Source organism: Heptranchias perlo, chromosome 28, assembly GCF_035084215.1.
Source record: "Heptranchias perlo isolate sHepPer1 chromosome 28, sHepPer1.hap1, whole genome shotgun sequence".
Classification (NCBI taxonomy): domain Eukaryota; kingdom Metazoa; phylum Chordata; class Chondrichthyes; order Hexanchiformes; family Hexanchidae; genus Heptranchias; species Heptranchias perlo.
In genome coordinates, this window is record NC_090352.1 from 40,527,053 (window position 1) to 40,553,047 (window position 25,995).

At 52.6% G+C, this 25,995-nt stretch overlaps 1 protein-coding gene across 3 annotated transcripts in view; it reads left to right on the plus strand.

Annotated features, from left to right (window-relative positions):
- Window positions 1-25,995, plus strand: part of specc1 (sperm antigen with calponin homology and coiled-coil domains 1) — a 103,392-nt gene that overhangs the window by 42,033 nt on the left and 35,364 nt on the right. For all 3 annotated transcript variants that reach the window (XM_068008582.1, XM_068008583.1, XM_068008584.1), the window contains exons 7-9: window positions 13,160-13,250; window positions 16,489-16,642; window positions 17,626-17,728. In XM_068008582.1, the coding sequence (XP_067864683.1) occupies window positions 13,160-13,250; window positions 16,489-16,642; window positions 17,626-17,728 (348 nt within the window). The remainder of the gene's footprint in view (window positions 1-13,159; window positions 13,251-16,488; window positions 16,643-17,625; window positions 17,729-25,995) is intronic.

The following is a 25,995-nucleotide window of genomic DNA, read 5'->3' on the forward strand; positions in this document are numbered from 1 at the left end:
CATGTCAGAGCATTGAACTTCTTCCTGCACTGCCTCCATGTTCATGATGCTGTGGGCCTAGCATTGACTTCGTCCCCCGCTGCCTCCCACTGCCTTTTGCGTATATGTCTGGAGGGCATCTTGCACCCCCCCCCCCTGCCCCCCACCCCTGCGGATATAGGATGTCCCTCCTTCTGTCCTTATCTTGCACCCAAGGTCTCTAGTCCAGCAGCAGAGAACCTTGGTGCACTCACTCTCACAGGCCTGGTACCAACTCCGATTGGTGAGGTCTGGGGTGCAGATTGGAGGATGTGGGATTTAATAGTGCACAACCTTTATTCAATGTTTCAACATAACTCATCAGTGTGCAAACATAGGGATGGGACCTGCATCTGTGTTTTACATGTGCGATGTCTGATCTCTGTTCAGACTCCGTGCAGACAGTTGACTGTTATTTTCAGCAAATAACAGGTACCAGCTCCCTTTAAGATATTTCTAAGCAACATCCTCCCTTTAAGAGATTGAGCTCCCTCTGGTGGTGGAAAGTGTGACTTGCATCGATTCCCCGTGCGCGGCCTGGACTGGAACGCCGATTGCGGGTAATCGCTCCGGTCCAAACTTGCGTCCTGCCCGCGCAGGGTCTGTCGGACGCGGGGTAATTCTGCATCGCGTTACCATCGCCCACAACGGCCCCTTTTCCAATTTCCCCCCAAGGAGTCTGTAAAGGGATATAGACAGGTTCAGTGAGTGGGCAAAAATGTGGCAGATGGAGTATAATGTAGGAAAATGTGAACTTGTCCACTTTGACAGGAGGAATAGAAAAGCAGTATACTATTTAAATGGAGAGAGATTGCAGAACTCTGAGGTACAGAGGGATCTGGGTGTCCTAGTACATGAATCTCAAAGTTAGTATGCAGTTACAGTAAGTGATTAGGAAGGTAAATGGAATGTCGTCATTTATTGCAAGGGGAATGGAATATAAAAGTCGAGATGTTTTGCTACAGTTGTGATGTGGAGATGCCGGTGATGGACTGGGGGGGACAAATGTCAGGAATCTTACACCAGGTTATAGTCCAACAGCTTTATTTGAAATCACAAGCCTTCGGAGGCTTCCTCCTTCGTCAGGTGAGTGTGGGATTCCATAAAGTTACAGCATATATAGTCAGAGAACAATGCCTGATGATTACAGATAATCTTTCCAACTGCCTGTTGTCAAGGCAATCAAAGGAGTTGAATAGTGTTCAGACAGAGAGACATTACATACAAGACTACTGAATACACAAACAGTCAGAACACAAAGACAGAGAGAGAGAGAGAGAAACATCCGAAAGGCAGAGAAAGAGAGAGAATGACCAGTTGTATTAAAAACAGATAACTCTTTTTGCGCTGGTGGGGTTACGTGTAGCGTGACATGAACCCAAGATCCCGGTTGAGGCCGCCCTCATGGGTGCGGAACTTGGCTATCAATTTCTGCTCGACGATTTTGCGTTGTCGTGTGTCTCGAAGGCCGCCTTGGAGAACGCTTACCCGAAGGTCGGTGGCTGAATGCCCTTGACTGTTGAAGTGTTCCCCGACTGGGAGGGAACCCTCCTGTCTGGCGATTGTTGCGCGGTGTCTGTTCATCCGTTGTCGCAGTGTCTGCATGGTCTCGCCAATGTACCATGCTCTGGGGCATCCTTTCCTGCAACGTATGAGGTAGACAACGTTGGCCGAGTCACAGGAGTATGAACCATGTACCTGGTGGGTGGTGTCCTCTCGTGTGATGGTGGTATCTGTGTCGATGATCTGGCATGTCTTGCAGAGGTTACCGTGGCAGGGTTGTGTGGTGTCGTGGACGTTGTTCTCCTGAAAGCTGGGTAATTTGCTGCGAACGATGGTCTGTTTGAGGTTGGGTGGCTGTTTGAAGGCGAGTAGTGGAGGTGTGGGGATGGCCTTAGTGAGGTGTTCGTCGTCATCGATGACATGTTGAAGGCTGCGGAGAACATGGCGTAGTTTCTCCGCCCCGGGGAAGTACTGGACGACGAAGGGTACTCTGTTGGTTGCGTCCCGTGTTTGTCTTCTGAGGAGGTCTATGCGATTTTTCGCTGTGGCCCGTCAGAACTGTCGATCAACGAGTCGTGCGTCATATCCCGTTCTTACTAGGGCGTCTTTCAGCGTCTGTAGGTGTCCATCGCGTTCCTCCTCGTCTGAGCAGACCCTGTGTATTCGCAGGGCCTGTCCATAGGGGATGGCCTCTTTGACGTGGTTAGGGTGGAAGCTGGAAAAGTGGAGCATCATGAGGTTGTCCGTGGGCTTGCGGTAGAGTGAGGTGCTGAGGTGCCCGTCTTTGATGGAGATTCGTGTGTCCAAGAAAGAAACCAATTCTGAGGAGTAGTCCATGGTGAGCTTGATGGTGGGATGGAACTTGTTGATGTTATCCTGTAGTCTCTTTAGTGATTCTTCGCCGTGGGTCCATAGAAAGAAAATGTCGTCGATGTATCTGGTGTATAGCGTTGGTTGGAGGTCCTGTGCAGTGAAGAAGTCGTGCTCGAACTTGTGCATGAAAATGTTGGCGTATTGGGGCGAATTTGGTCCCCATGGCTGTTCCGTGTGTTTGGGTAAAGAGCTGGTTATCGAAGGTGAAGACATTGTGATCCAGGATGAAGCGGATGAGTTGTAGGATGGCATCTGGAGATTGGCTGTTGTTGGTGTTGAGTATTGATGCCGTCGCAGCGATGCCGTCATCGTGGGGGATACTGGTGTAGAGTGCCGAGACGTCCATCGTGGTGAGAAGTGTTCCTGGTTCAACAGGTCCGTGGGTACTGAGTTTTTGTAGGAAGTCTGTAGTGTCGCGACAGAAGCTGGGGGTTCCCTGCACGATGGGTTTCAGGATGCCCTCGATGTATCCAGAGAGGTTCTCACACAGGGTTCCGTTGCCTGATACGATAGGACGTCCGGGTGTGTTGGCTTTGTGTATCTTTGGGAGGCAGTAGAAGTCTCCCACGCGGGGAGTACGTGGGATGAGAGTGCGTAGGATGTTTTGAAGGTCTGGATCGAAGGTCTTGATCAGTTTGTTGAGCTGATGGGTGTGTTCTTTGGTCGGATCTGCGGGTAACTGTCTGTAGTGTTCCTGGTTGTCCAGTTGTCGGTATGCTTCTTTGCAATAGTCCGTTCTGTTCTGTATGATGATGGCTCCTCCTTTGTCCGCTGGTTTGCCTTCGGGTAAGCGTTCTCCAAGGCGGCCTTCGAGACACACGACAACGCAAAATCGTCGAGCAGAAATTGATAGCCAAGTTCCGCACCCATGAGGACGGCCTCAACCGGGATCTTGGGTTCATGTCACGCTGCACGTAACCCCACCAGCGAATAAAGGTTATCTGTTTTTAATATAATGGGTCATTTGCTGGCTTTCTCTGCCTTCCGGATGTTTCTGCCTCTCTCTGTTTTTTTCCCTGTTTGTTTTTTTGTGTATTCGGGGGTTCTGCAGGTGACACCTCTCTGTCTGAACACGGTGATTGCCTTGGCAACGGGCAGTTGCAGGGGCAGTCTGTAAACACCATGTATTGTTCTATATGTATAAATGCGTAGGCTTCGAGGAGCTCCTGAACATTTACCTGAGGAAGGAGGAAGCCTCCGAAAGCTTGTAAATTTCAAATAAAAATTGTTGGACTATAACTTGGTGTTGCAAAATTGTTTACAATTTCCCTTCATTTCAGATGTTTCTCCCTCTCTCTCTCTGTCTTGTGTTCTGGCCGTTTGTGTATTCGGTGATCCTGTGGGTAACACCTCTCTGTCTGAACACATTGATTGCCTTGACAACGGGCAGTTGGAAAGATTATCTGTAATCACTAGGTTTTGTTCTCTGACTATAAATGCGAAATGTTCAAGGAGTCCCACACTCACCTGACGAAGGAGATAATCTCCGAAAGCTTGTGATTTTCAAATAAAATTGTTGGACTATAACCTGGTGTTGTAAGATTCTTTACATTTGTCAACCCCAGTCCATCACCGGCATCTCCACATCCTGTTTATTCAGGGTGAGGGTCACTCACTGTGTAACTGTACAGAGTCCCTGTTTATTCAGGGTGAGAGTCACTCACTGTGGAACTGTACAGAGTCCCTGTTTATTCAGGGTGAGGGTCACTCACTAAGTGAGCAGAGTTGTAATTTGTCAGATTTCTGCCCTCTGTTGGCTGTTCGCAATGTTTACTATAGCAAGGATTTGAAAACAAGGATGAGAATTTTAAAATCAAGGTGTTTCCGGACCAGGAGCCAATGTAGGTCAGCGAGCACAGGAGGAGATGGGTGAACGGGACTTGGTGCGAGTTAGGATACGGGCAGCAGAGTTTTGGATGAGCTCAAGTTTACGGAGGGTGGAAGATGGGAGGCCGGGCAGGAGAGCATTGGAATAGTGGAGTCTGGAGGTAACAAAGGCATGGATGAGGGTTTCAGCAGCAGATGAGCTGAGGCAGGGGTGGAGGCAGACGATGTTACAGAGGTGGTAGTAGACAGTCTTGGTGATGGAGCGGATATGTGGTCGGAAGCTCATCTCAGGGTCAAAGAGGATGCGAAGGTTGCGAACAGTCTGATTCAGCCTCAGACAGTGGCCAGGGAGAGAGATGGAGTCGGTGGTGAGGGAACGGAGTTTGCAGTGGGAACTGAAGACAATGGATTCAGTTTTCCCAATATTTAGTTGGAGGAAATTTTTGCTCATCCAGTACTGGATGTCGGGCAAGCAGCGTAACAAATCAGAGACAGTGGAGGGGTCGAGAACACAGCCATTTGTGGGATTAAGCCCCACAGATCAGGAGAGCAGAGTCCACGAAGGAATTGTATGCCGACCCTGTACAGTTACACAGTGAGTGACCCTCACCCTGAATAAACAGTGACTCTGTACAGTTACAGTGAGTGACCCTCACCCTGAATAAACAGTGACTCTGTACAGTTACACAGTGAGTGACCCTCACCCTGAATAAACAGGGACTCTGTACAGTTACAGTGAGTGACCCTCACCCTGAATAAACAGGGACTCTGTACAGTTACACAGTGAGTGACCCTCACCCTGAATAAACAGTGACTCTGTAGAGTTACACAGTGAGTGACCCTCACCCTGAATAAACAGGGACTCTGTACAGTTACAGTGAGTGACCCTCACCCTGAATAAACAGTGACTCTGTACAGTTACACAGTGAGTGACCCTCACCCTGAATAAACAGGGACTCTGTACAGTTACACAGTGAGTGACCCTCACCCTGAATAAACAGGGACTCTGTACAGTTACACAGTGAGTGACCCTCACCCTGAATAAACAGGGACTCTGTACAGTTACACAGTGAGTGACCCTCACCCTGAATAAACAGGGACTCTGTACAGTTACAGTGAGTGACCCTCACCCTGAATAAACAGGGACTCTGTACAGTTACACAGTGAGTGACCCTCACCCTGAATAAACAGGGACTCTGTACAGTTACACAGCGAGTGACCCTCACCCTGAATAAACAGGGACTCTGTACAGTTACACAGTGAGTGACCCTCACCCTGAATAAACAGGGACTCTGTACAGTTACACAGCGAGTGATCCTCACCCTGAATAAACAGGGACTCTGTACAGTTACACAGTGAGTGACCCTCACCCTGAATAAACAGGGACTCTGTACAGTTACACAGCGAGTGATCCTCACCCTGAATAAACAGGGACTCTGTACAGTTACACAGTGAGTGACCCTCACCCTGAATAAACAGGGACTCTGTACAGTTACAGTGAGTGACCCTCACCCTGAATAAACAGGGACTCTGTACAGTTACACAGTGAGTGACCCTCACCCTGAATAAACAGGGACTCTGTACAGTTACAGTGAGTGACTCTCACCCTGAATAAACAGGGACTCTGTACAGTTACAGTGAGTGACCCTCACCCTGAATAAACAGGGACTCTGTACAGTTACAGTGAGTGACCCTCACCCTGAATAAACAGGGACTCTGTACAGTTACAGTGAGTGACCCTCACCCTGAATAAACAGGGACTCTGTACAGTTACACAGTGAGTGACCCTCACCCTGAATAAACAGGGACTCTGTACAGTTACACAGTGAGTGACTCTCACCCTGAATAAACAGTGACTCTGTACAGTTACACAGTGAGTGACCCTCACCCTGAATAAACAGGGACTCTGTACAGTTACACAGTGAGTGACCCTCACCCTGAATAAACAGGGACTCTGTACCGTTACACAGTGAGTGACCCTCACCCTGAATAAACAGTGACTCTGTACCGTTACACAGTGAGTGACCCTCACCCTGAATAAACAGGGACTCTGTACAGTTACAGTGAGTGACCCTCACCCTGAATAAACAGGGACTCTGTACAGTTACAGTGAGTGACCCTTACCCTGAATAAACAGGGACTCTGTACAGTTACACAGTGAGTGACCCTCACCCTGAATAAACAGGGACTCTGTACAGTTACAGTGAGTGACCCTCACCCTGAATAAACAGGGACTCTGTACAGTTAGACAGTGAGTGACCCTCACCCTGAATAAACAGGGACTCTGTACAGTTACAGTGAGTGACCCTTACCCTGAATAAACAGGGACTCTGTACAGTTACACAGTGAGTGACCCTCACCCTGAATAAACAGGGACTCTGTACAGTTACAGTGAGTGACCCTCACCCTGAATAAACAGGGACTCTGTACAGTTACACGGTGAGTGACCCTCACCCTGAATAAACAGGTGTAAACAATTTTACAACACCAAGTTATAGTCCAACTATTTTATTTGAAAATCACAAGCTTTCGGAGGATTCCTCCTTCCTCAGGTGAATGTGGAAATGAAATCCTCGAACCTTTCACATTTATAAATCACAGAACAATACCTGGTGATTACAGATGGTCTTTCAAACTGCCCGTTGCCAAGGCAATCAAAGTGTTCAGACAGAGAGGTGTTACCTACAGGGCCACCGAATATACAAACAACCAAAAAAAAAGAGAGAGCGAGAGGCAGAAACATAGAAACATCCTGGACTCCTCTGGAGGGTCGCTGCCCTCAGCTTGACATGTATGCTCAAGCTGTCAGGAAATGCGTCAATGCCAGATTCATCAGCTGCACTCAGAAGACAGTCCAGAATGTCACCCGAGCACAACGCAACGCCATCAACTCTCTCAAGACCAACCGCAACATCGTCATCAAACCAGCGGACAAAGGAGGAGCCATCGTCATACAGAACAGAACAGACTATTGCAAAGAAGCATACCGACAACTGGACAACCAGGAACACTACAGACGGTTACCCGCAGATCTGACCAAAGAACACACCCACCAGCTCAACAAACTGATCAAGACCTTCGATCCAGACCTTCAAAACATCCTACGCACTCTCATCCCACGTACTCCCCGCGTGGGAGACTTTTACTGCCTCCCAAAGATACACAAAGCCAACACACCCGGACGTCCTATCGTATCAGGCAACGGAACCCTGTGTGAGAACCTCTCTGGATACATCGAGGGCATCCTGAAACCCATCGTACAGGGAACCCCCAGCTTCTGTCGTGACACTACAGACTTCCTACAAAAACTCAGCACCCACGGACCAGTTGAACCTGGAACACTTCTCACCACGATGGACGTCTCGGCACTCTACACCAGTATCCCCCATGATGACGGCATCGCTGCAACAGCATCAATACTCAACACCAACAACAGCCAATCTCCAGACGCCATCCTACAACTCATCCGCTTCATCCTGGATCACAATGTCTTCACCTTCAATAACCAGTTCTTTACCCAAACACACGGAACAGCCATGGGGACCAAATTCGCACCCCAATACGCCAACATTTTCATGCACAAGTTCGAGCAGGGCTTCTTCACTGCACAGGACCTCCAACCAACACTATACACCAGATACATCGACGGCATTTTCTTTCTATGGACCCACGGCGAAGAATCACTGAAGAGACTACACGATAACATCAACAAGTTCCATCCCACCATCAAGCTCACCATGGACTACTCCTCAGAATCAGTTTCTTTCTTGGACACACGAATCTCCATCAAAGACTGGCACCTCAGCACCTCACTCTACCGCAAGCCCACGGACAACCTCATGATGCTCCACTTTTCCAGCTTCCACCCTAACCACGTCAAAGAGGCCATCCCCTATGGACAGGCCCTGCGAATACACAGGGTCTGCTCAGACGAGGAGGAACGCGATGGACACCTACAGATGCTGAAAGACGCCCTAGTAAGAACGGGATATGACGCTCGACTCATCGATCGACAGTTCCGACGGGCCACAGCGAAAATTCGCATAGACCTCCTCAGAAGACTAACACGGGACCAACGTTGTTTACCTCATACGTTGCAGGAAAGGATGCCCCGGAGCATGGTACATTGACGAGACCATGCAGACGCTGCGACAACGGATGAACGGACACCGCACAACAATCACCAGACAGGAGGGTTCCTTCCCAGTCGGGGAACACTTCAGCAGTCAGGGACATTCAGCCACCGACCTTCGAGTAAGCATACTCCAAGACGGCCTTCGAGACACACGACAACGCAAAATCGTCGAGCAGAAATTGATAGCCAAGTTCCGCACCCATGAGGACGGCCTCAACCGGGATCTTGGGTTCATGTCACGCTACACGTTACCCCACCAGCGAACAAAATCTATCTGTTTTTAATATAACGGGTCATTTGCTGGCTTTCTCTGCCTTCCGGATGTTTCTGCCTCTCTCTCTTTGTTTTTTTTTTCTGTTTGTTTTTTTTGTTGACTGTATATTCGGGGGCTCTGTAGGTAACACCTCTCTGTCTGAACACTGTGATTGCCTTGGCAACGGGCAGTTGCAAAGACTGTCTGTAATCACCATGTATTGTTCTGTGATTTATAAATGCGTAGGCTTCGAGGAGTTCCTGACATTTACCTGAGGAAGGAGGAAGCCTCCGAAAGCTTGTAAATTTCAAAAAAAAACGATGGACTATAACTTGGTGTTGTAAAATTGTTTACAATTGTCAACCCCAGTCCATCACCGGCATCTCCACATCATGGTCACCATCGACACCACAAACTGCCGGCTCACAGTGGGAAGGATATCCAAGAAGATCACGCATTTAGACACAGACATCAAGTTTTTACAGAGCTGCAAGAAAGCAGACAAGATCCCGAAGGGACTACAGATCACGAACCCACTCAAGTCCACATACAACTCGGATTACGCTGAGAGACTCTGCCGTCGTACCTCTCGCACACTCCGCAACCATCTCATACACCAACTCTACAGCAGACGCCACAACCTCGAAACCAAGATAGAGTCCATACTCTCAACCTGTACTCAGGACACAGCAGACCAGCTACGATATACCGCCAGACAGACGAGGCAACGGAACTACACTGCCTACATGAAAACCAAGAGCAGGAAGCTTGAGAAACTCGGCATCACCACCAGCATCGACCAAGCTTCCCCTGGTACCACGGTTGCAACCACAGGGAAGTCTATCGTCAATTTGTCCGACCACACCCTTCAACCAGACGAAATCGAAGTTCTCAGCCGAGGGCTCAATTTCTGCCCCACTACCAAAATGGACCCCACTAGTCTCGCGGCGGACACAGAGGAATTCATCAGGAGAATGAGGCTCCGGGAATTCTACAACAAACCCCAAGATTTCAGCAGCGAACCCAATGAGACAATCAACGATCCGGAACAGCAGACAGAGGGATCCGCGGTACAGCAACCGAAGAGGAAAGAGTCTCACTGGACTCCTCCAGAGGATCGCTGCCCTCAGCTTGACATGTATGCTCAAGCTGTCAGGAAATGCGTCTATGCCAGATTCATCAGCCACACTCGGAAGACAGTCCAGAATGTCACCCGAGCACAACGCAACGCCATCAAAGCTCTCAAGACCAACCGCAACATCGTCATCAAACCAGCGGACAAAGGAGGAGCCATCGTCACCACTGACTCACCAGGCCGAGGACTCGCTCACCAGGCCGAGGACTCGTTCACCAGGCCCGGGACTCACTCCCCAGGCTGAGGACTCACTCACCAGGCCGGGGACTTACTCACCAGGCCCGGGACTCACTCACCAGGCCTGGGACTCACTCCCCAGGCCTGGGACTCACTCCCCAGGCCCGGGACTCACTCACCAGGCCTGGGACTCACTCCCCAGGCCTGGGACTCACTCACCAGGCCGGGGACTCACTCCCCAGGCTGAGGACTCACTCACCAGGCCGGGGACTTACTCACCAGGCCCGGGACTCACTCCCCAGGCCTGGGACTCACTCACCAGGCCGGGGACTCACTCACCAGGCCCGGGACTCACTCACCAGGCCCGGGACTCACTCACCAGGCCAGAGACTCACTCACCAGGCCTGGAATTCACTCACCAGGCCGGGGACTGACTCACCAGGCCAGAGACTCACTCACCAGGCCGGGGACTCACTCCCCAGGCCCGGGACTCACTCACCAGGCCCGGGACTCACTCCCCAGGCCTGGGACTCACTCAGCAGGCCCGGGACTCACTCCCCAGGCCCGGGACTCACTCACCAGGCCCGGGACTCACTCCCCAGGCCCGGGACTCACTCCCCAGGCCGGGGACTCACTCCATAGGCCTGTGCACCATTTTCTCCTTCTCACTTTCAACTGGTCGGTTGATTACAGGTCACTTTGGCCGGGGTATGTCTGAATTGAAATTTCAATCCAGAAAACTAATATGTGTTCCATATCACACAGTGAGGTCTGTATTCTATATCACACAGTGAGGTCTGTATTCTATATCACACAGTGAGGTCTGTATTCCATATCACACAGTGAGGTCTGTATTCTATATCACACAGTGAGGTCTGTATTCCATATCACACAGTGAGGTCTGTATTCTATATCACACAGTGAGGTCTGTATTCTATATCACACAGTGAGGTCTGTATTCTATATCACACAGTGAGGTCTGTATTCTATATCACACAGTGAGGTCTGTATTCTGTATCACACAGTGAGGTCTGTATTCTATATCACACAGTGAGGTCTGTATTCTATATCACACAGTGAGGTCTGTATTCTGTATCACACAGTGAGGTCTGTATTCTGTATCACACAGTGAGGTCTGTATTCCATATCACACAGTGAGGTCTGTATTCCGTATCACACAGTGAGGTCTGTATTCTATATCACACAGTGAGGTCTGTATTCCATATCACACAGTGAGGTCTGTATTCTGTATCACACAGTGAGGTCTGTATTCTATATCACACAGTGAGGTCTGTATTCCATATCACACAGTGAGGTCTGTATTCTATATCACACAGTGAGGTCTGTATTCCGTATCACACAGTGAGGTCTGTATTCTATATCACACAGTGAGGTCTGTATTCTATATCACACAGTGAGGTCTGTATTCTATATCACACAGTGAGGTCTGTATTCTATATCACACAGTGAGGTCTGTATTCTATATCACACAGTGAGGTCTGTATTCTATATCACACAGTGAGGTCTGTATTCTGTATCACACAGTGAGGTCTGTATTCTATATCACACAGTGAGGTCTGTATTCCATATCACACAGTGAGGTCTGTATTCTATATCACACAGTGAGGTCTGTATTCTATATCACACAGTGAGGTCTGTATTCCATATCACACAGTGAGGTCTGTATTCCATATCACACAGTGAGGTCTGTATTCTGTATCACACAGTGAGGTCTGTATTCTGTATCACACAGTGAGGTCTGTATTCCATATCACACAGTGAGGTCTGTATTCCGTATCACACAGTGAGGTCTGTATTCTATATCACACAGTGAGGTCTGTATTCCATATCACACAGTGAGGTCTGTATTCTGTATCACACAGTGAGGTCTGTATTCTATATCACACAGTGAGGTCTGTATTCCATATCACACAGTGAGGTCTGTATTCTATATCACACAGTGAGGTCTGTATTCCATATCACACAGTGAGGTCTGTATTCTATATCACACAGTGAGGTCTGTATTCTATATCACACAGTGAGGTCTGTATTCTATATCACACAGTGAGGTCTGTATTCCATATCACACAGTGAGGTCTGTATTCCATATCACACAGTGAGGTCTGTATTCTATATCACACAGTGAGGTCTGTATTCTATATCACACAGTGAGGTCTGTATTCCATATCACACAGTGAGGTCTGTATTCCATATCACACAGTGAGGTCTGTATTCCATATCACACAGTGAGGTCTGTATTCTATATCACACAGTGAGGTCTGTATTCTATATCACACAGTGAGGTCTGTATTCTATATCACACAGTGAGGTCTGTATTCTATATCACACAGTGAGGTCTGTATTCCATATCACACAGTGAGGTCTGTATTCCATATCACACAGTGAGGTCTGTATTCTATATCACACAGTGAGGTCTGTATTCTGTATCACACAGTGAGGTCTGTATTCCATATCACACAGTGAGGTCTGTATTCTATATCACACAGTGAGGTCTGTATTCTATATCACACAGTGAGGTCTGTATTCTATATCACACAGTGAGGTCTGTATTCTATATCACACAGTGAGGTCTGTATTCTATATCACACAGTGAGGTCTGTATTCCATATCACACAGTGAGGTCTGTATTCTATATCACACAGTGAGGTCTGTATTCCATATCACACAGTGAGGTCTGTATTCCGTATCACACAGTGAGGTCTGTATTCTATATCACACAGTGAGGTCTGTATTCTATATCACACAGTGAGGTCTGTATTCCATATCACACAGTGAGGTCTGTATTCTATATCACACAGTGAGGTCTGTATTCCATATCACACAGTGAGGTCTGTATTCCGTATCACACAGTGAGGTCTGTATTCTATATCACACAGTGAGGTCTGTATTCTATATTGCTTCCTGGGATGAGAGGGTTGTCCTATGAGGAGAGATTGAGTAGAATGGGCCGATACTCTCTGGAGTTTAGAAGAATGAGAGGTGATCTCATTGAAACATGTAAGATTCTGAGGGGGGGGTATTGACAGGGTAGATGCTGAGAGGTTGTTTCCCCTGGCTGGAGAGTCTGGAACTAGGGGGGTCATAGCCTCAGGATAAGGGGTCGGACATTTCAGACTGAGATGAGGAGAAATTTCATCGCTCAGAGGGTTGTGAATCTTTGGAATTCCACAACGGATCACCGACCGCAAAGTAATTTCATTTTATTTTTTCTTTCCAGCGAGCCTCACACTCCGGACCCTCCAGTATTGTTAAGCCCACTGTTAAAGGGCCCGAATTCGGGAAAATCCGATCCAAACTCCCAATTTCAGGTACCAGACAATGTCACACTGTAGTGAGAATTCTTTATTAGCCTGTCAATTCGAGAGGTGCAGAAACGTGCTGCAAACATAATCACACAGCCCACAATAGTCAGAAGGACAAAGTCTGCAAACCATCATTAAACCATTATTGTGGATTCAGAAATCATTTTTCCAAAGGTTTTATCAACCATTCCCCTGAAGGTGCTGACTCTCCCTGGGGTACAGTCCCTGAAGGTGCTGACTCTCCCTGGGGTACAGTCCCTGAAGGTGCTGACTCTCCCCGGGGTACAGTCCCTGAAGGTGCTGACTCTCCCTGGGCTACAGTCCCTGAAGGTGCTGACTCTCCCTGGGCTACAGTCCCTGAAGGTGCTGACTCTCCCTGGGCTACAGTCCCTGAAGGTGCTGACTCTCACTGGGGTACAGTCCCTGAAGGTGCTGACTCTCCCCGGGGTACAGTCCCTGAAGGTGCTGACTCTCCCTGGGGTACAGTTCCTGAAGGTGCTGACTCTCACTGGGGTACAGTCCCTGAAGGTGCTGACTCTCATTGGGGTACAGTTCCTGAAGGTGCTGACTCTCCCTGGGGTACAGTTCCTGAAGGTGCCGACTCTCCCCGGGGTACAGTCCCTGAAGGTGCTGACTCTCACTGGGGTACAGTCCCTGAAGGTGCTGACTCTCCCCGGGGTACAGTCCCTGAAGGTGCTGACTCTCCCTGGGGTACAGTTCCTGAAGGTGCTGACTCTCCCCGGGGTACAGTCCCTGAAGGTGCTGACTCTCCCTGGGGTACAGTCCCTGAAGGTGCTGACTCTCCCTGGGGTACAGTCCCTGAAGGTGCTGACTCTCCCTGGGCTACAGTCCCTGAAGGTGCTGACTCTCCCTGGGGTACAGTCCCTGAAGGTGCTGACTCTCCCCGGGGTACAGTCCCTGAAGGTGCTGACTCTCCCTGGGGTACAGTCCCTGAAGGTGCTGACTCTCCCCGGGGTACAGTCCCTGAAGGTGCTGACTCTCCCTGGGGTACAGTCCCTGAAGGTGCTATTTTCTGTATCACACAGTGCACCTGTTCATGACACTTCAATGATTTATGTACCTGAACCCCTAAGTCCCTTTGGACATCCACTGTTTTTAACTTTTTACCATTTAGAAAGTACCCTGTTCTATCCTTTTTTGATCCAAAGTGGATGACCAAACATTTGCCTACATTGAATTCCATTTGCCACAGTTTTGCCCATTCACCTAATCTATCAATATCACTTTGTAATTTTATGTTTTCATCTACACTGCTTACAATGCCACCAATCTTTGTGTCATCGGCAAACTTAGATATGAGACTTTCTATGCCTTCATCTAAGTCGTTAATAAATATTGTGAATAATTGAGGCCCCAAGACAGATCCCTGCGGGACTCCACTTGTCACATCCTGCCAATGTGAGTACCTACCCATTATCCCTACTCTCTGTCGCCTTTCGCTCAGCCAACTTCCTAACAAAGTCCGTACTTTTCCCTCGATTCCATGGGCTTCTATCTTAGCTAACAGTCTCTTATGTGGGACCTTATCAAATACCTTCTGGAAGTCCATATAAATAACATCCATTGACATTCCCCTGTCCACTACTTTAGTCACCTCTTCAAAAAATTCAATCAGGTTTGTCAGGCACGACCTACCTTTCACAAATCCATGCTGGCTCTCCCTGATTAACTGAAAATTCTTGAGGTGTTCAGTCACCCTATCCTTAATTATAGACTCCAGCAATTTCCCCACAACAGATGTTAGGCTAACTGGTCTATAATTCCCTGGTTTCCCTCTCTCTCCTTTCTTAAAAAGCGGAGTGACATGTGCAATTTTCCAATCCAGAGGGACAGTTCCTGAATCTAGAGAACTTTGAAAGATTATAGTTAGGGCATCCGCAATGTGCTCACCTACTTCCTTTAAAACCCTGGGATGGAAACCATCTGGTCCTGGGGATTTGTCACTCTTTAGTGCTATTATTTTCTTCATTACTGTTGCTTTACTTATGTTAATTTTATCGAGTCCCTGTCCCTGATTCAATATAAGTTTTCTTGGGATTTCCGGCATGCTATCCTCTTTTTCGACTGTAAATACTGACGCAAAGTAATTATTCAACATGTCCGCCATTTCTCCATTGTCAGTGACAATATCCCCACTTTCAGTTTTTAAGGGGCCAACACTGCTCCTGACCACCCTCTTTTTCCTAATATAACTATAAAAGTTCTTTGTTCCGCTCAGTGTGACTCTGTATTACAGTGGACAGTGTAGCCCCGGTCAGTGTGACTCTGTATTACAGTGGACAGTGTAGCCCCGGTCAGTGTGACTCTGTATTACAGTGGACAGTGTAGCCCCGGTCAGTGTGACTCTGTATTACAGTGGACAGTGTAGTTCCGGTCAGTGTGACTCTGTATTACAGTGGACAGTGTAGTTCCGGTCAGTGTGACTCTGTATTACAGTGGACAGTGTAGTTCCGGTCAGTGTGACTCTGTATTACAGTGGACAGTGTAGTTCCGGTCAGTGTGACTCTGTATTACAGTGGACGGTGTAGCCCCGGTCAGTGTGACTCTGTATTACAGTGGACAGTGTAGTTCCGGTCAGTGTGACTCTGTATTACAGTGGACAGTGTAGTTCCGGTCAGTGTGACTCTGTATTACAGTGGACGGTGTAGTCCCGGTCAGTGTGACTCTGTATTACAGTGGACAGTGTAGTTCCGGTCAGTGTGACTCTGTATTACAGTGGACGGTGTAGTCCCGGTCAGTGTGACTCTGTATTACAGTGGACAGTGTAGTTCCGGTCAGTGTGACTCTGTATTACAGTGGACGGTGTAGCCCCGGTCAGTGTGACTCTGTATTACAGTGGACAGTGTAGCCCCGGTCAGTGTGACTCTGTATTACAGTGGACAGTGTAGTTCCGGTCAGTGTGACTCTGTATTACAGTGGACAGTGTAGCCCCGGTCAGTGTGACTCTGTATTACAGTGGACAGTGTAGCCCCGGTCAGTGTGACTCTGTATTTCACTGGTTCGGTCACCTACACCCTTTCTCTGTCCACCCAGTAGATTTTGGCCTTTCGATGTGCTCACCAAGCTCTGGGTTGTCAATGTTATTGCTGAGCACAGAGAACGCAATAAAAATGTTGCTCCCAGTGTGAAGCTCAGGAGTTCTGGCTGAATATTCTCCAGACCTGCTGCTTTTCTTTCTCTACTTGCACTCTCACCATCACTGATCAGTTCTCTTTGGTCACAGGTGTTTACCAGAGGCGAGCAGATGGTTTCAAATCGGATGGTTCTCAGACTCTGAGTCCAAGTCAAGAGTCAGTAGGTCTCCTGAGTTCCCTGGGATTCAGCTCGAAGATTCCAGGCACTACATCGAGCAGCCTGAGACTGCAGAGCAAGCTCAGGTCAGGACGTAGAGAGACCTGATGTGAGGGTAACGGTGTTAAAAACAGAAGGGCAGCAGGTACAGGCGGCGGGGGCAGGCAGTGGGTCCAGACAGCAGGTGCGGTCGGAGGGTACAGGCGGCGGGGGCAGGCAGTGGGTCCAGACAGCAGGTGCGGTCAGAGGTTACAGGCGGCGGGGGCAGGCAGTGGGTCCAGACAGCAGGTGCGGTCGGAGGGTACAGGCGGCGGGGGCAGGCAGTGGGTCCAGACAGCAGGTGCGGTCGGAGGGTACAGGCGGCGGGGGCAGGCAGTGGGTCCAGACAGCAGGTGCGGTCAGAGGTTACAGGCGGCGGGGGCAGGCAGTGGGTCCAGACAGCAGGTGCGGTCGGAGGGTACAGGCGGCGGGTACAGGCAGTGGGTCCAGACAGCAGGTGCGGTCGGAGGGTACAGGCGGCGGGGGCAGGCAGTGGGTCCAGACAGCAGGTGCGGTCGGAGGGTACAGGCGGCGGGTACAGGCAGTGGGTCCAGACAGCAGGTGCGGTCGGAGGGTACAGGCGGCGGGTACAGGCAGTGGGTCCAGACAGCAGGTGCGGTCGGAGGGTACAGGCGGCGGGGGCAGGCAGTGGGTCCAGACAGCAGGTGCGGTCGGAGGGTACAGGCGGCGGGGGCAGGCAGTGGGTCCAGACAGCAGGTGCGGTCGGAGGGTACAGGCGGCGGGGGAAGGCAGTGGGTCCAGACAGCAGGTGCGGTCGGAGGGTACAGGCAGTGGGTCCAGACAGCAGGTGCGGTCGGAGGGTACAGGCGGCGGGTACAGGCAGTGGGTCCAGACAGCAGGTGCGGTCGGAGGGTACAGGCGGCGGGGGCAGGCAGTAGATACAGTCTCCTTACATCGATCAAGACCAAGCGCCTGTTGGGACGGTCAGTAGCAGATTAGTGTGTGCGTATTGCTGGGGTCTGAGCATTTGTCAGTATTGAGGTCAATGTTTGCTTATTCCCTTGTGTAGTGTTGAGAGAAAAGATCCTCTGACCTCACTCGCCAGACAATATGGTGGATCGAAGAGGAATGCTCTCCTGAAGTGGTGCCAGAGAAAAACGGAAGGATATCCGGTGAGTCATTCTGCCAGAGATTTTACCCGAGAGTAATTCATTCAATTAAAGCTTTAATACACAATGAATTATTATAATGTATGTGGACATTAGCAGAGTTTTCTAAAGGTTCTGAAGGTCACGCAAACCGAAATGAATTATTGCCCTCAGCCATCCGTGTAACGGAGAGCTCAGTAATAATTCCAGGATCAGGGGATTGTGAATGTTTTATATTCAGTAATTGCCTGAGATGAGGCCCTGTCACGTTTACAGGCTGCTCTGTGCCAAAACAAGCAGGAGTATAAATTCCCAGTTCCATATTGACAGAGCGATAAAACATGGTTAGTGCAGCAGGGAGAGCAGCCTTTCTGTGTGTCCATGTGTGTGTGTGTGTGTGTGTGTCCGTGTGCGGGTCCGTGTGTGTGTCCATGTGTCTGTGTGCGTGTCTGTCTGTGTGCATGTCCGTGTGTCTGTGTGAGCATCCGTGTATCCGTGTGTCTGTGTGAGTGTCCGTGTGCGTGTCCGTGTGTCTGTGTCCGTGTGTCTGTGTGCGTGTCTGTGTGTCTGTGTGCGTGTCCGTGTGTCTGTGTGCGTGTCCGTGTGTCTGTGTGTGTGTCTGTGTGCGTGTCTGTGTGTCTGTGTGCGTGTCTGTGTGTCTGTGTGCGTGTGCGTGTCTGTGTGCGTGTCTGTGTGTCTGTGTGCGTGTCCGTGTGTCTGTGTGTGTCTGTGTGCGTGTCTGTGTGCGTGTCTGTGTGTCTGTGTGCGTGTCTGTGTGTCTGTGTGCGTGTCTGTGTGTCTGTGTGCGTGTCTGTGTGTGTGTCTGTGTGCGTGTCTGTGTGTCTGTGTGCGTGTCTGTGTGTCTGTGTGCGTGTCTGTGTGTTTCTGTGTGTCCAACTTGGCCTCACTCTTAGGGAGAGGAGCCCAGCTCACCATTCTCCTACGATTTACCTCCTGTGTTTTCAGCCACGCGGAAACGGTTTTGCTAAACTCCCTTTCAAGAAATCAGGATCCCATTAGTTAAAACAGCTTTTGTTTTGTGCAAAAGGACATAAAGCTTGTTACACCCTGAGGGGCCTGTGTGTGGGCCTGTGTGTGGGCGTGTGTGTGGGCCTGTGTGTGGGCCTGTGTGTGGGCGTGTGTGTGGGCCTGTGTGTGGGCCTGTGTGTGGGCCTGTGTGTGGGCGTGTGTGTGGGCATGTGTGTGGGCCTGTGTGTGGGCCTGTGTGTGGGCGTGTGTGTGGGCATGTGTATGGGCCTGTGTGTGGGCGTGTGTGTGGGCCTGTGTGTGGGCGTGTGTGTAGTCCTGTGTGTGGGCGTGTGTGTAGTCCTGTGTGTGGGCGTGTTTGTGGGCCTGTGTGTGGGCGTGTGTGTGGGCCTGTGTGTGGGCGTGTGTGTGGGCCTGTGTGTGGGCGTGTGTGTAGTCCTGTGTGTGGGCGTGTTTGTGGGCCTGTGTGTGGGCGTGTGTGTGGGCCTGTGTGTGGGCGTGTTTGTGGGCGTGTGTGTGGGCGTGTGTGGGCGTGTGTGTGGGCGTGTGTGTGGGCGTGTGTGTGGGCGTGTGTGTGGGCGTGTGTGTGGACCTGTGTGTGGGCCTGTGTGTGGGCCTGTGTGTGGGCGTGTGTGTGGGCGTGTGTGTGGGCCTGTGTGTGGGCGTGTGTGTGGGCGTGTGTGTGGGCGTGTGTGTGGGCCTGTGTGTGGGCCTGTGTGTGGGCCTGTGTGTGGGCGTGTGTGTGGGCGTGTGTGTGGGCGTGTGTGTGGGCCTGTGTGTGGGCGTGTGTGTAGTCCTGTGTGTGGGCGTGTTTGTGGGCCTGTGTGTGGGCCTGTGTGTGGGCCTGTGTGTGGGCCTGTGTGTGGGCGTGTGTGTGGGCGTGTGTGTGGGCCTGTGTGTGGGCCTGTGTGTGGGCCTGTGTGTGGGCGTGTGTGTGGGCCTGTGTGTGGGCCTGTGTGTGGGCCTGTGTGTGGGCGTGTGTGTGGGCCTGTGTGTGGGCCTGTGTGTGGGCCTGTGTGTGGGCGTTTGTGTGGGCGTGTGTGTGGGCCTGTGTGTGGGCGTGTGTGTGGGCGTGTTTGTGGGCCTGTGTGTGGGCCTGTGTGTGGGCGTGTGTGTGGGCCTGTGTGTGGGCGTGTGTGTGGGCGTGTGTGTGGGCCTGTGTGTGGGCGTGTGTGTGGGCCTGTGTGTGGGCCTGTGTGTGGGCCTGTGTGTGGGCGTGTGTGTGGGTGTGTGTGTGGGCCTGTGTGTGTGGGCGTGTGTGTAGTCCTGTGTGTGGGCGTGTGTGTGGGCGTGTGTGTGGGCGTGTGTGTGGGCCTGTGTGTGGGCGTGTGTGTGGGCCTGTGTGTGTGGGCGTGTGTGTAGTCCTGTGTGTGGGCGTGTGTGTGGGCGTGTGTGTGGGCGTGTGTGTGGGCGTGTGTGTGGGCGTGTGTGTGGGCCTGTGTGTGGGCGTGTGTGTGGGCCTGTGTGTGGGCGTGTGTGTGGGCCTGTGTGTGGGCGTGTGTGTGGGCCTGTGTGTGGGCCTGTGTGTGGGCGTGTGTGTGGGCCTGTGTGTGGGCGTGTGTGTGGGCCTGTGTGTGGGCGTGTGTGTGGGCCTGTGTGTGGGCGTGTGTGTGGGCGTGTGTGTGGGCCTGTGTGTGGGCCTGTGTGTGGGCGTGTGTGTGGGCGTGTTTGTGGGCCTGTGTGTGGGCCTGTGTGTGGGCGTGTTTGTGGGCCTGTGTGTGGGCCTGTGTGTGGGCGTGTGTGTGGGCGTGTGTGTGGGCCTGTGTGTGGGCGTGTGTGTGGGCCTGTGTGTGGGCGTGTGTGTGGGCCTGTGTGTGGGCCTGTGTGTGGGCGTGTGTGTGGGCGTGTGTGTGGGCCTGTGTGTGGGCGTGTGTGTGGGCCTGTGTGTGGGCCTGTGTGTGGGCCTGTGTGTGGGCCTGTGTGTGGGCCTGTGTGTGGGCGTGTGTGTGGGCGTGTGTGTGGGCCTGTGTGTGGGCGTGTGTGTGGGCCTGTGTGTGGGCGTGTGTGTGGGCCTGTGTGTGGGCGTGTGTGTGGGCGTGTGTGTGGGCCTGTGTGTGGGTCTGTGTGTGGGCGTGTGTGTGGGCCTGTGTGTGGGCGTGTGTGTGGGCCTGTGTGTGGGCGTGTGTGTGGGCCTGTGTGTAGTCCTGTGTGTGGGCGTGTGTGTGGGCCTGTGTGTGGGCGTGTGTGTGGGCGTGTGTGTGGGCCTGTGTGTGGGCGTGTGTGTGGGCCTGTGTGTGGGCGTGTGTGTGGGCGTGTGTGTGGGCCTGTGTGTGGGCCTGTGTGTGGGCCTGTGTGTGGGCCTGTGTGTGGGCCTGTGTGTGGGCGTGTGTGTGGGCGTGTGTGTGGGCCTGTGTGTGGGCGTGTGTGTGGGCCTGTGTGTGGGCGTGTGTGTGGGCGTGTGTGTAGTCCTGTGTGTGGGCCTGTGTGTGGGCGTGTGTGTGGGCCTGTGTGTGGGCGTGTGTGTGGGCCTGTGTGTGGGCCTGTGTGTGGGCCTGTGTGTGGGCCTGTGTGTGGGCCTGTGTGTGGGCGTGTGTGTGGGCCTGTGTGTAGTCCTGTGTGTGGGCCTGTGTGTGGGCCTGTGTGTGGGCCTGTGTGTGGGCCTGTGTGTGGGCCTGTGTGTGGGCGTGTGTGTGGGCGTGTGTGTGGGCCTGTGTGTGGGCCTGTGTGTGGGTGTGTGTGTGGGCCTGTGTGTGGGCGTGTGTGTGGGCCTGTGTGTGGGCGTGTGTGTAGTCCTGTGTGTGGGCGTGTTTGTGGGCCTGTGTGTGGGCGTGTGTGTGGGCCTGTGTGTGGGCGTGTGTGTGGGCCTGTGTGTGGGCCTGTGTGTGGGCCTGTGTGTGGGCCTGTGTGTGGGCGTGTGTGTGGGCGTGTGTGTGGGCCTGTGTGTGGGCGTGTGTGTGGGCGTGTGTGTAGTCCTGTGTGTGGGCCTGTGTGTGGGCGTGTGTGTGGGCGTGTGTGTGGGCCTGTGTGTGGGCGTGTGTGTGGGCCTGTGTGTGGGCGTGTGTGTGGGCGTGTGTGTAGTCCTGTGTGTGGGCCTGTGTGTGGGCGTGTGTGTGGGCGTGTTTGTGGGCCTGTGTGTGGGCGTGTGTGTGGGCGTGTGTGTGGGCCTGTGTGTGGGCCTGTGTGTGGGCCTGTGTGTGGGCGTGTGTGTGGGCGTGTGTGTGGGCCTGTGTGTGGGCCTGTGTGTGGGCGTGTGTGTGGGCGTGTGTGTGGGCCTGTGTGTGGGCGTGTGTGTGGGCCTGTGTGTGGGCCTGTGTGTGGGCCTGTGTGTGGGCGTGTGTGTGGGCGTGTGTGTAGTCCTGTGTGTGGGCGTGTTTGTGGGCCTGTGTGTGGGCGTGTGTGTGGGCGTGTGTGTGGGCCTGTGTGTGGGCCTGTGTGTAGTCCTGTGTGTGGGCCTGTGTGTGGGCCTGTGTGTGGGCGTGTGTGTGGGCCTGTGTGTGGGCGTGTGTGTGGGCCTGTGTGTGGGCCTGTGTGTGGGCCTGTGTGTGGGCGTGTGTGTGGGCGTGTGTGTAGTCCTGTGTGTGGGCGTGTTTGTGGGCCTGTGTGTGGGCCTGTGTGTGGGCGTGTGTGTGGGCCTGTGTGTGGGCCTGTGTGTAGTCCTGTGTGTGGGCCTGTGTGTGGGCCTGTGTGTGGGCGTGTGTGTGGGCCTGTGTGTGGGCCTGTGTGTGGGCCTGTGTGTGGGCGTGTGTGTGGGCGTGTGTGTGGGCCTGTGTGTGGGCGTGTGTGTGGGCGTGTGTGTGGGCCTGTGTGTAGTCCTGTGTGTGGGCGTGTGTGTGGGCCTGTGTGTGGGCCTGTGTGTGGGCATGTGTGTGGGCCTGTGTGTGGGCCTGTGTGTGGGCCTGTGTGTGGGCGTGTGTGTGGGCCTGTGTGTGGGCGTGTGTGTGGGCGTGTGTGTAGTCCTGTGTGTGGGCCTGTGTGTGGGCCTGTGTGTGGGCGTGTGTGTGGGCGTGTGTGTGGGCCTGTGTGTGGGCGTGTGTGTGGGCCTGTGTGTGGGCGTGTTTGTGGGCCTGTGTGTGGGCGTGTGTGTGGGCGTGTTTGTGGGCCTGTGTGTGGGCGTGTGTGTGGGCCTGTGTGTGGGCCTGTGTGTGGGCCTGTGTGTGGGCCTGTGTGTGGGCGTGTGTGTGGGCCTGTGTGTAGTCCTGTGTGTGGGCCTGTGTGTGGGCGTGTGTGTGGTCATGTGTGTGGGCCTGTGTGTGGGCCTGTGTGTGGGCGTGTGTGTGGGCCTGTGTGTAGTCCTGTGTGTGGGCCTGTGTGTGGGCGTGTGTGTGGGCGTGTGTGTGGGCCTGTGTGTGGGCGTGTGTGTGGGCGTGTGTGTGGGCCTGTGTGTGGGCGTGTGTGTGGGCGTGTGTGTGGGCCTGTGTGTGGGCCTGTGTGTAGTCCTGTGTGTGGGCCTGTGTGTGGGCGTGTGTGTGGGCGTGTGTGTGGGCCTGTGTGTGGGCCTGTGTGTGGGCCTGTGTGTGGGCCTGTGTGTGGGCGTGTGTGTGGGCGTGTGTGTGGGCCTGTGTGTGGGCCTGTGTGTGGGCCTGTGTGTGGGCCTGTGTGTGGGCGTGTGTGTGGGCCTGTGTGTAGTCCTGTGTGTGGGCGTGTGTGTGGGCGTGTGTGTGGGCGTGTGTGTGGGCCTGTGTGTGGGCGTGTGTGTGGGCCTGTGTGTGGGCGTGTGTGTGGGCCTGTGTGTGGGCCTGTGTGTGGGCGTGTGTGCGGGCCTGTGTGTGGGCCTGTGTGTGGGCGTGTTTGTGGGCCTGTGTGTGGGCCTGTGTGTGGGCCTGTGTGTGGGCGTGTGTGTGGGCGTGTGTGTGGGCCTGTGTGTGGGCGTGTGTGTGGGCGTGTGTGTGGGCGTGTGTGTGGGCCTGTGTGTGGGCGTGTGTGTGGGCCTGTGTGTGGGCGTGTGTGTGGGCGTGTGTGTGGGCCTGTGTGTGGGCGTGTGTGTGGGCCTGTGTGTGGGCGTGTGTGTGGGCCTGTGTGTGGGCCTGTGTGTGGGCGTGTGTGTGGGCCTGTGTAGTCCTGTGTGTGGGCCTGTGTGTGGGCCTGTGTGTGGGCCTGTGTGTGGGCCTGTGTGTGGGCCTGTGTAGTCCTGTGTGTGGGCCTGTGTGTGGGCGTGTGTGTGGGCCTGTGTGTGGGCGTGTGTGTGGGCCTGTGTAGTCCTGTGTGTGGGCCTGTGTGTGGGCCTGTGTGTGGGCCTGTGTGTGGGCCTGTGTAGTCCTGTGCGTGGGCCTGTGTGTGGGCGTGTGTGTGGGCATGTGTGTGGGCCTGTGTGTGGGCGTGTGTGTGGGCCTGTGTAGTCCTGTGTGTGGGCCTGTGTGTGGGCGTGTGTGTGGGCCTGTGTAGTCCTGTGTGTGGGCGTGTGTGTGGGCGTGTGTGTGGGCCTGTGTGTGGGCCTGTGTGTGGGCCTGTGTTGTGGGCCTGTGTAGTCCTGTGTGTGGGCGTGTGTGTGGGCGTGTGTGTGGGCCTGTGTAGTCCTGTGTGTGGGCGTGTGTGTGGGCCTGTGTAGTCGTGTGTGTGGGCCTGTGTGTGGGCCTGTGTGTGGGCCTGTGTGTTCAGCCATTAGGGATTTGTAAACATGCTTCGGTGCAGAAGGAAGTCCCGAAATGCCAGACAGGAAACTGAGGAATGAGGAAACAACAGTTTGAAGTTGAGGGTCAGCGACTCCACCACAGGTAGGCCCCACTCTACCAATTAAATCCCAGGGAGTAAGTGAGGGAGTGAGTGAGTGAGTGAGGGAGGGAGTAAGGGAGGGAGTGAGGGAGTAAGGGAGTGAGTGAGGAAGGGAGTGAGTGAGGGAGTGAGAATCATAGAAAATTTATGCCACAGAAGGAGGCCATTCGGCCCATCGTGTCCGTGCCGGCTGAGAAACGAGCCACGCAGCCTAATCCCAGTTTCCAGCACTTGGTCCGTAGCCCTGCGGGTCACAGCTCTTCAGGTGAACGTCCAGGGATTTTTTTAATGAGTTGAGGGTTTCTGCCTCTCCCACCCTCTCAGGCAGTGAGTTCCAGACCCCCACCACCCTCTGGGGGAAAAAATTTCTCCTCAGCTCCCCTCTAATCCTTCTACCAATCACTTTAAATCTATGCCCCCTGGGCAGTGACCCGTCCGCTAAGGGAAATAGGTCCTCCCTATCCACTCTATCTGGGCCCCTCGTAATTTTATACACCTCAATTAAATCTCCCCTCAGCCTCCTCTGTTCCAAGGAAAACAACCCCAGCCTATCCAATCTATCATCATAGCTAAAATTCTCCAGCCCTGGCAACATCCTCGTAAATCTCCTCTGCACCCTCTCTAGTGCAATCACATCCTTCCTGTAATGTGGTGACCAGAACTGTGCGCAGTACTCAAGCTGTGACCTAATCAGTGTTTTATACAGTTCCAGCATAACATCCCTGCTTTTATATTCTATGCCTCGGCTAATAAAGGAAAGCATCCCATATGCTTTCTTAATCACCTTATTTACCTGTCCTGCTACCTTCAGGGATCTGTGGACATGCACTCCAAGGTCCCTCACTTCCTCTACACCTCTCAGAATCCTCCCATTTATTGTGTATTCCCTTGCCTTGTTTGCTCTCCCCAAATGCATTACCTCACACTTCTCCGGATTGAACTCCATTTGCCACTTTTCTGCCCATCTGACCAGTCCATTGATATCTTCCTGCAGTCTACAGCTTTACTCCTCACTATCAACCACACGGCCTATCTTTGTGTCATCCGCAAATTTTTTAATCATGCCCCCTACGTTTAAGTCCAAATCGTTAATGTACAGCACAAAAAGCAAAGGACCTTGTACCGAGCCCTGCGGCACCCCATTGGAAACAGCCCTCCAGTCACAAAAACACTCGACCATTACCCTTTGCTTCCTGCCACTGAGCCAATTTGTCACATTCCCTTGGATCCCATGGGCCTTTACTTTCTTGACTAATCTGCCATGTGGGACCTTGTCAAAAGCCTTGCTAAAATCCATGTAGACGACATTAATTGCGCTACCCTCATTGATCCTCCTAGTCAACTCCTTGAAAAATTCAATCAAGTTAGTCAGACACGACCTCCCCTTAACAAATCTGTGCTGACTGTCCTTGATTACTCCATGCCTTTCTAAGTGACAGTTTATCCTGTCCCTCAGAATTGATTCCAATAATTTGCCCACCAACGAGGTTGACTGGCCTGTAATTACTCGGTCTATCCTTCGTTCCCCTTTTAAACAATAGTACAACGTTAGCATTCCTCCAAACCTCCAGCACTACGCCTGTATCCAGTGAAGTTTGGAAAATGATTGTTAAAGCCTCCCCTATTTTTTCCTCCCTGGTTTCTTTTAACAGCCT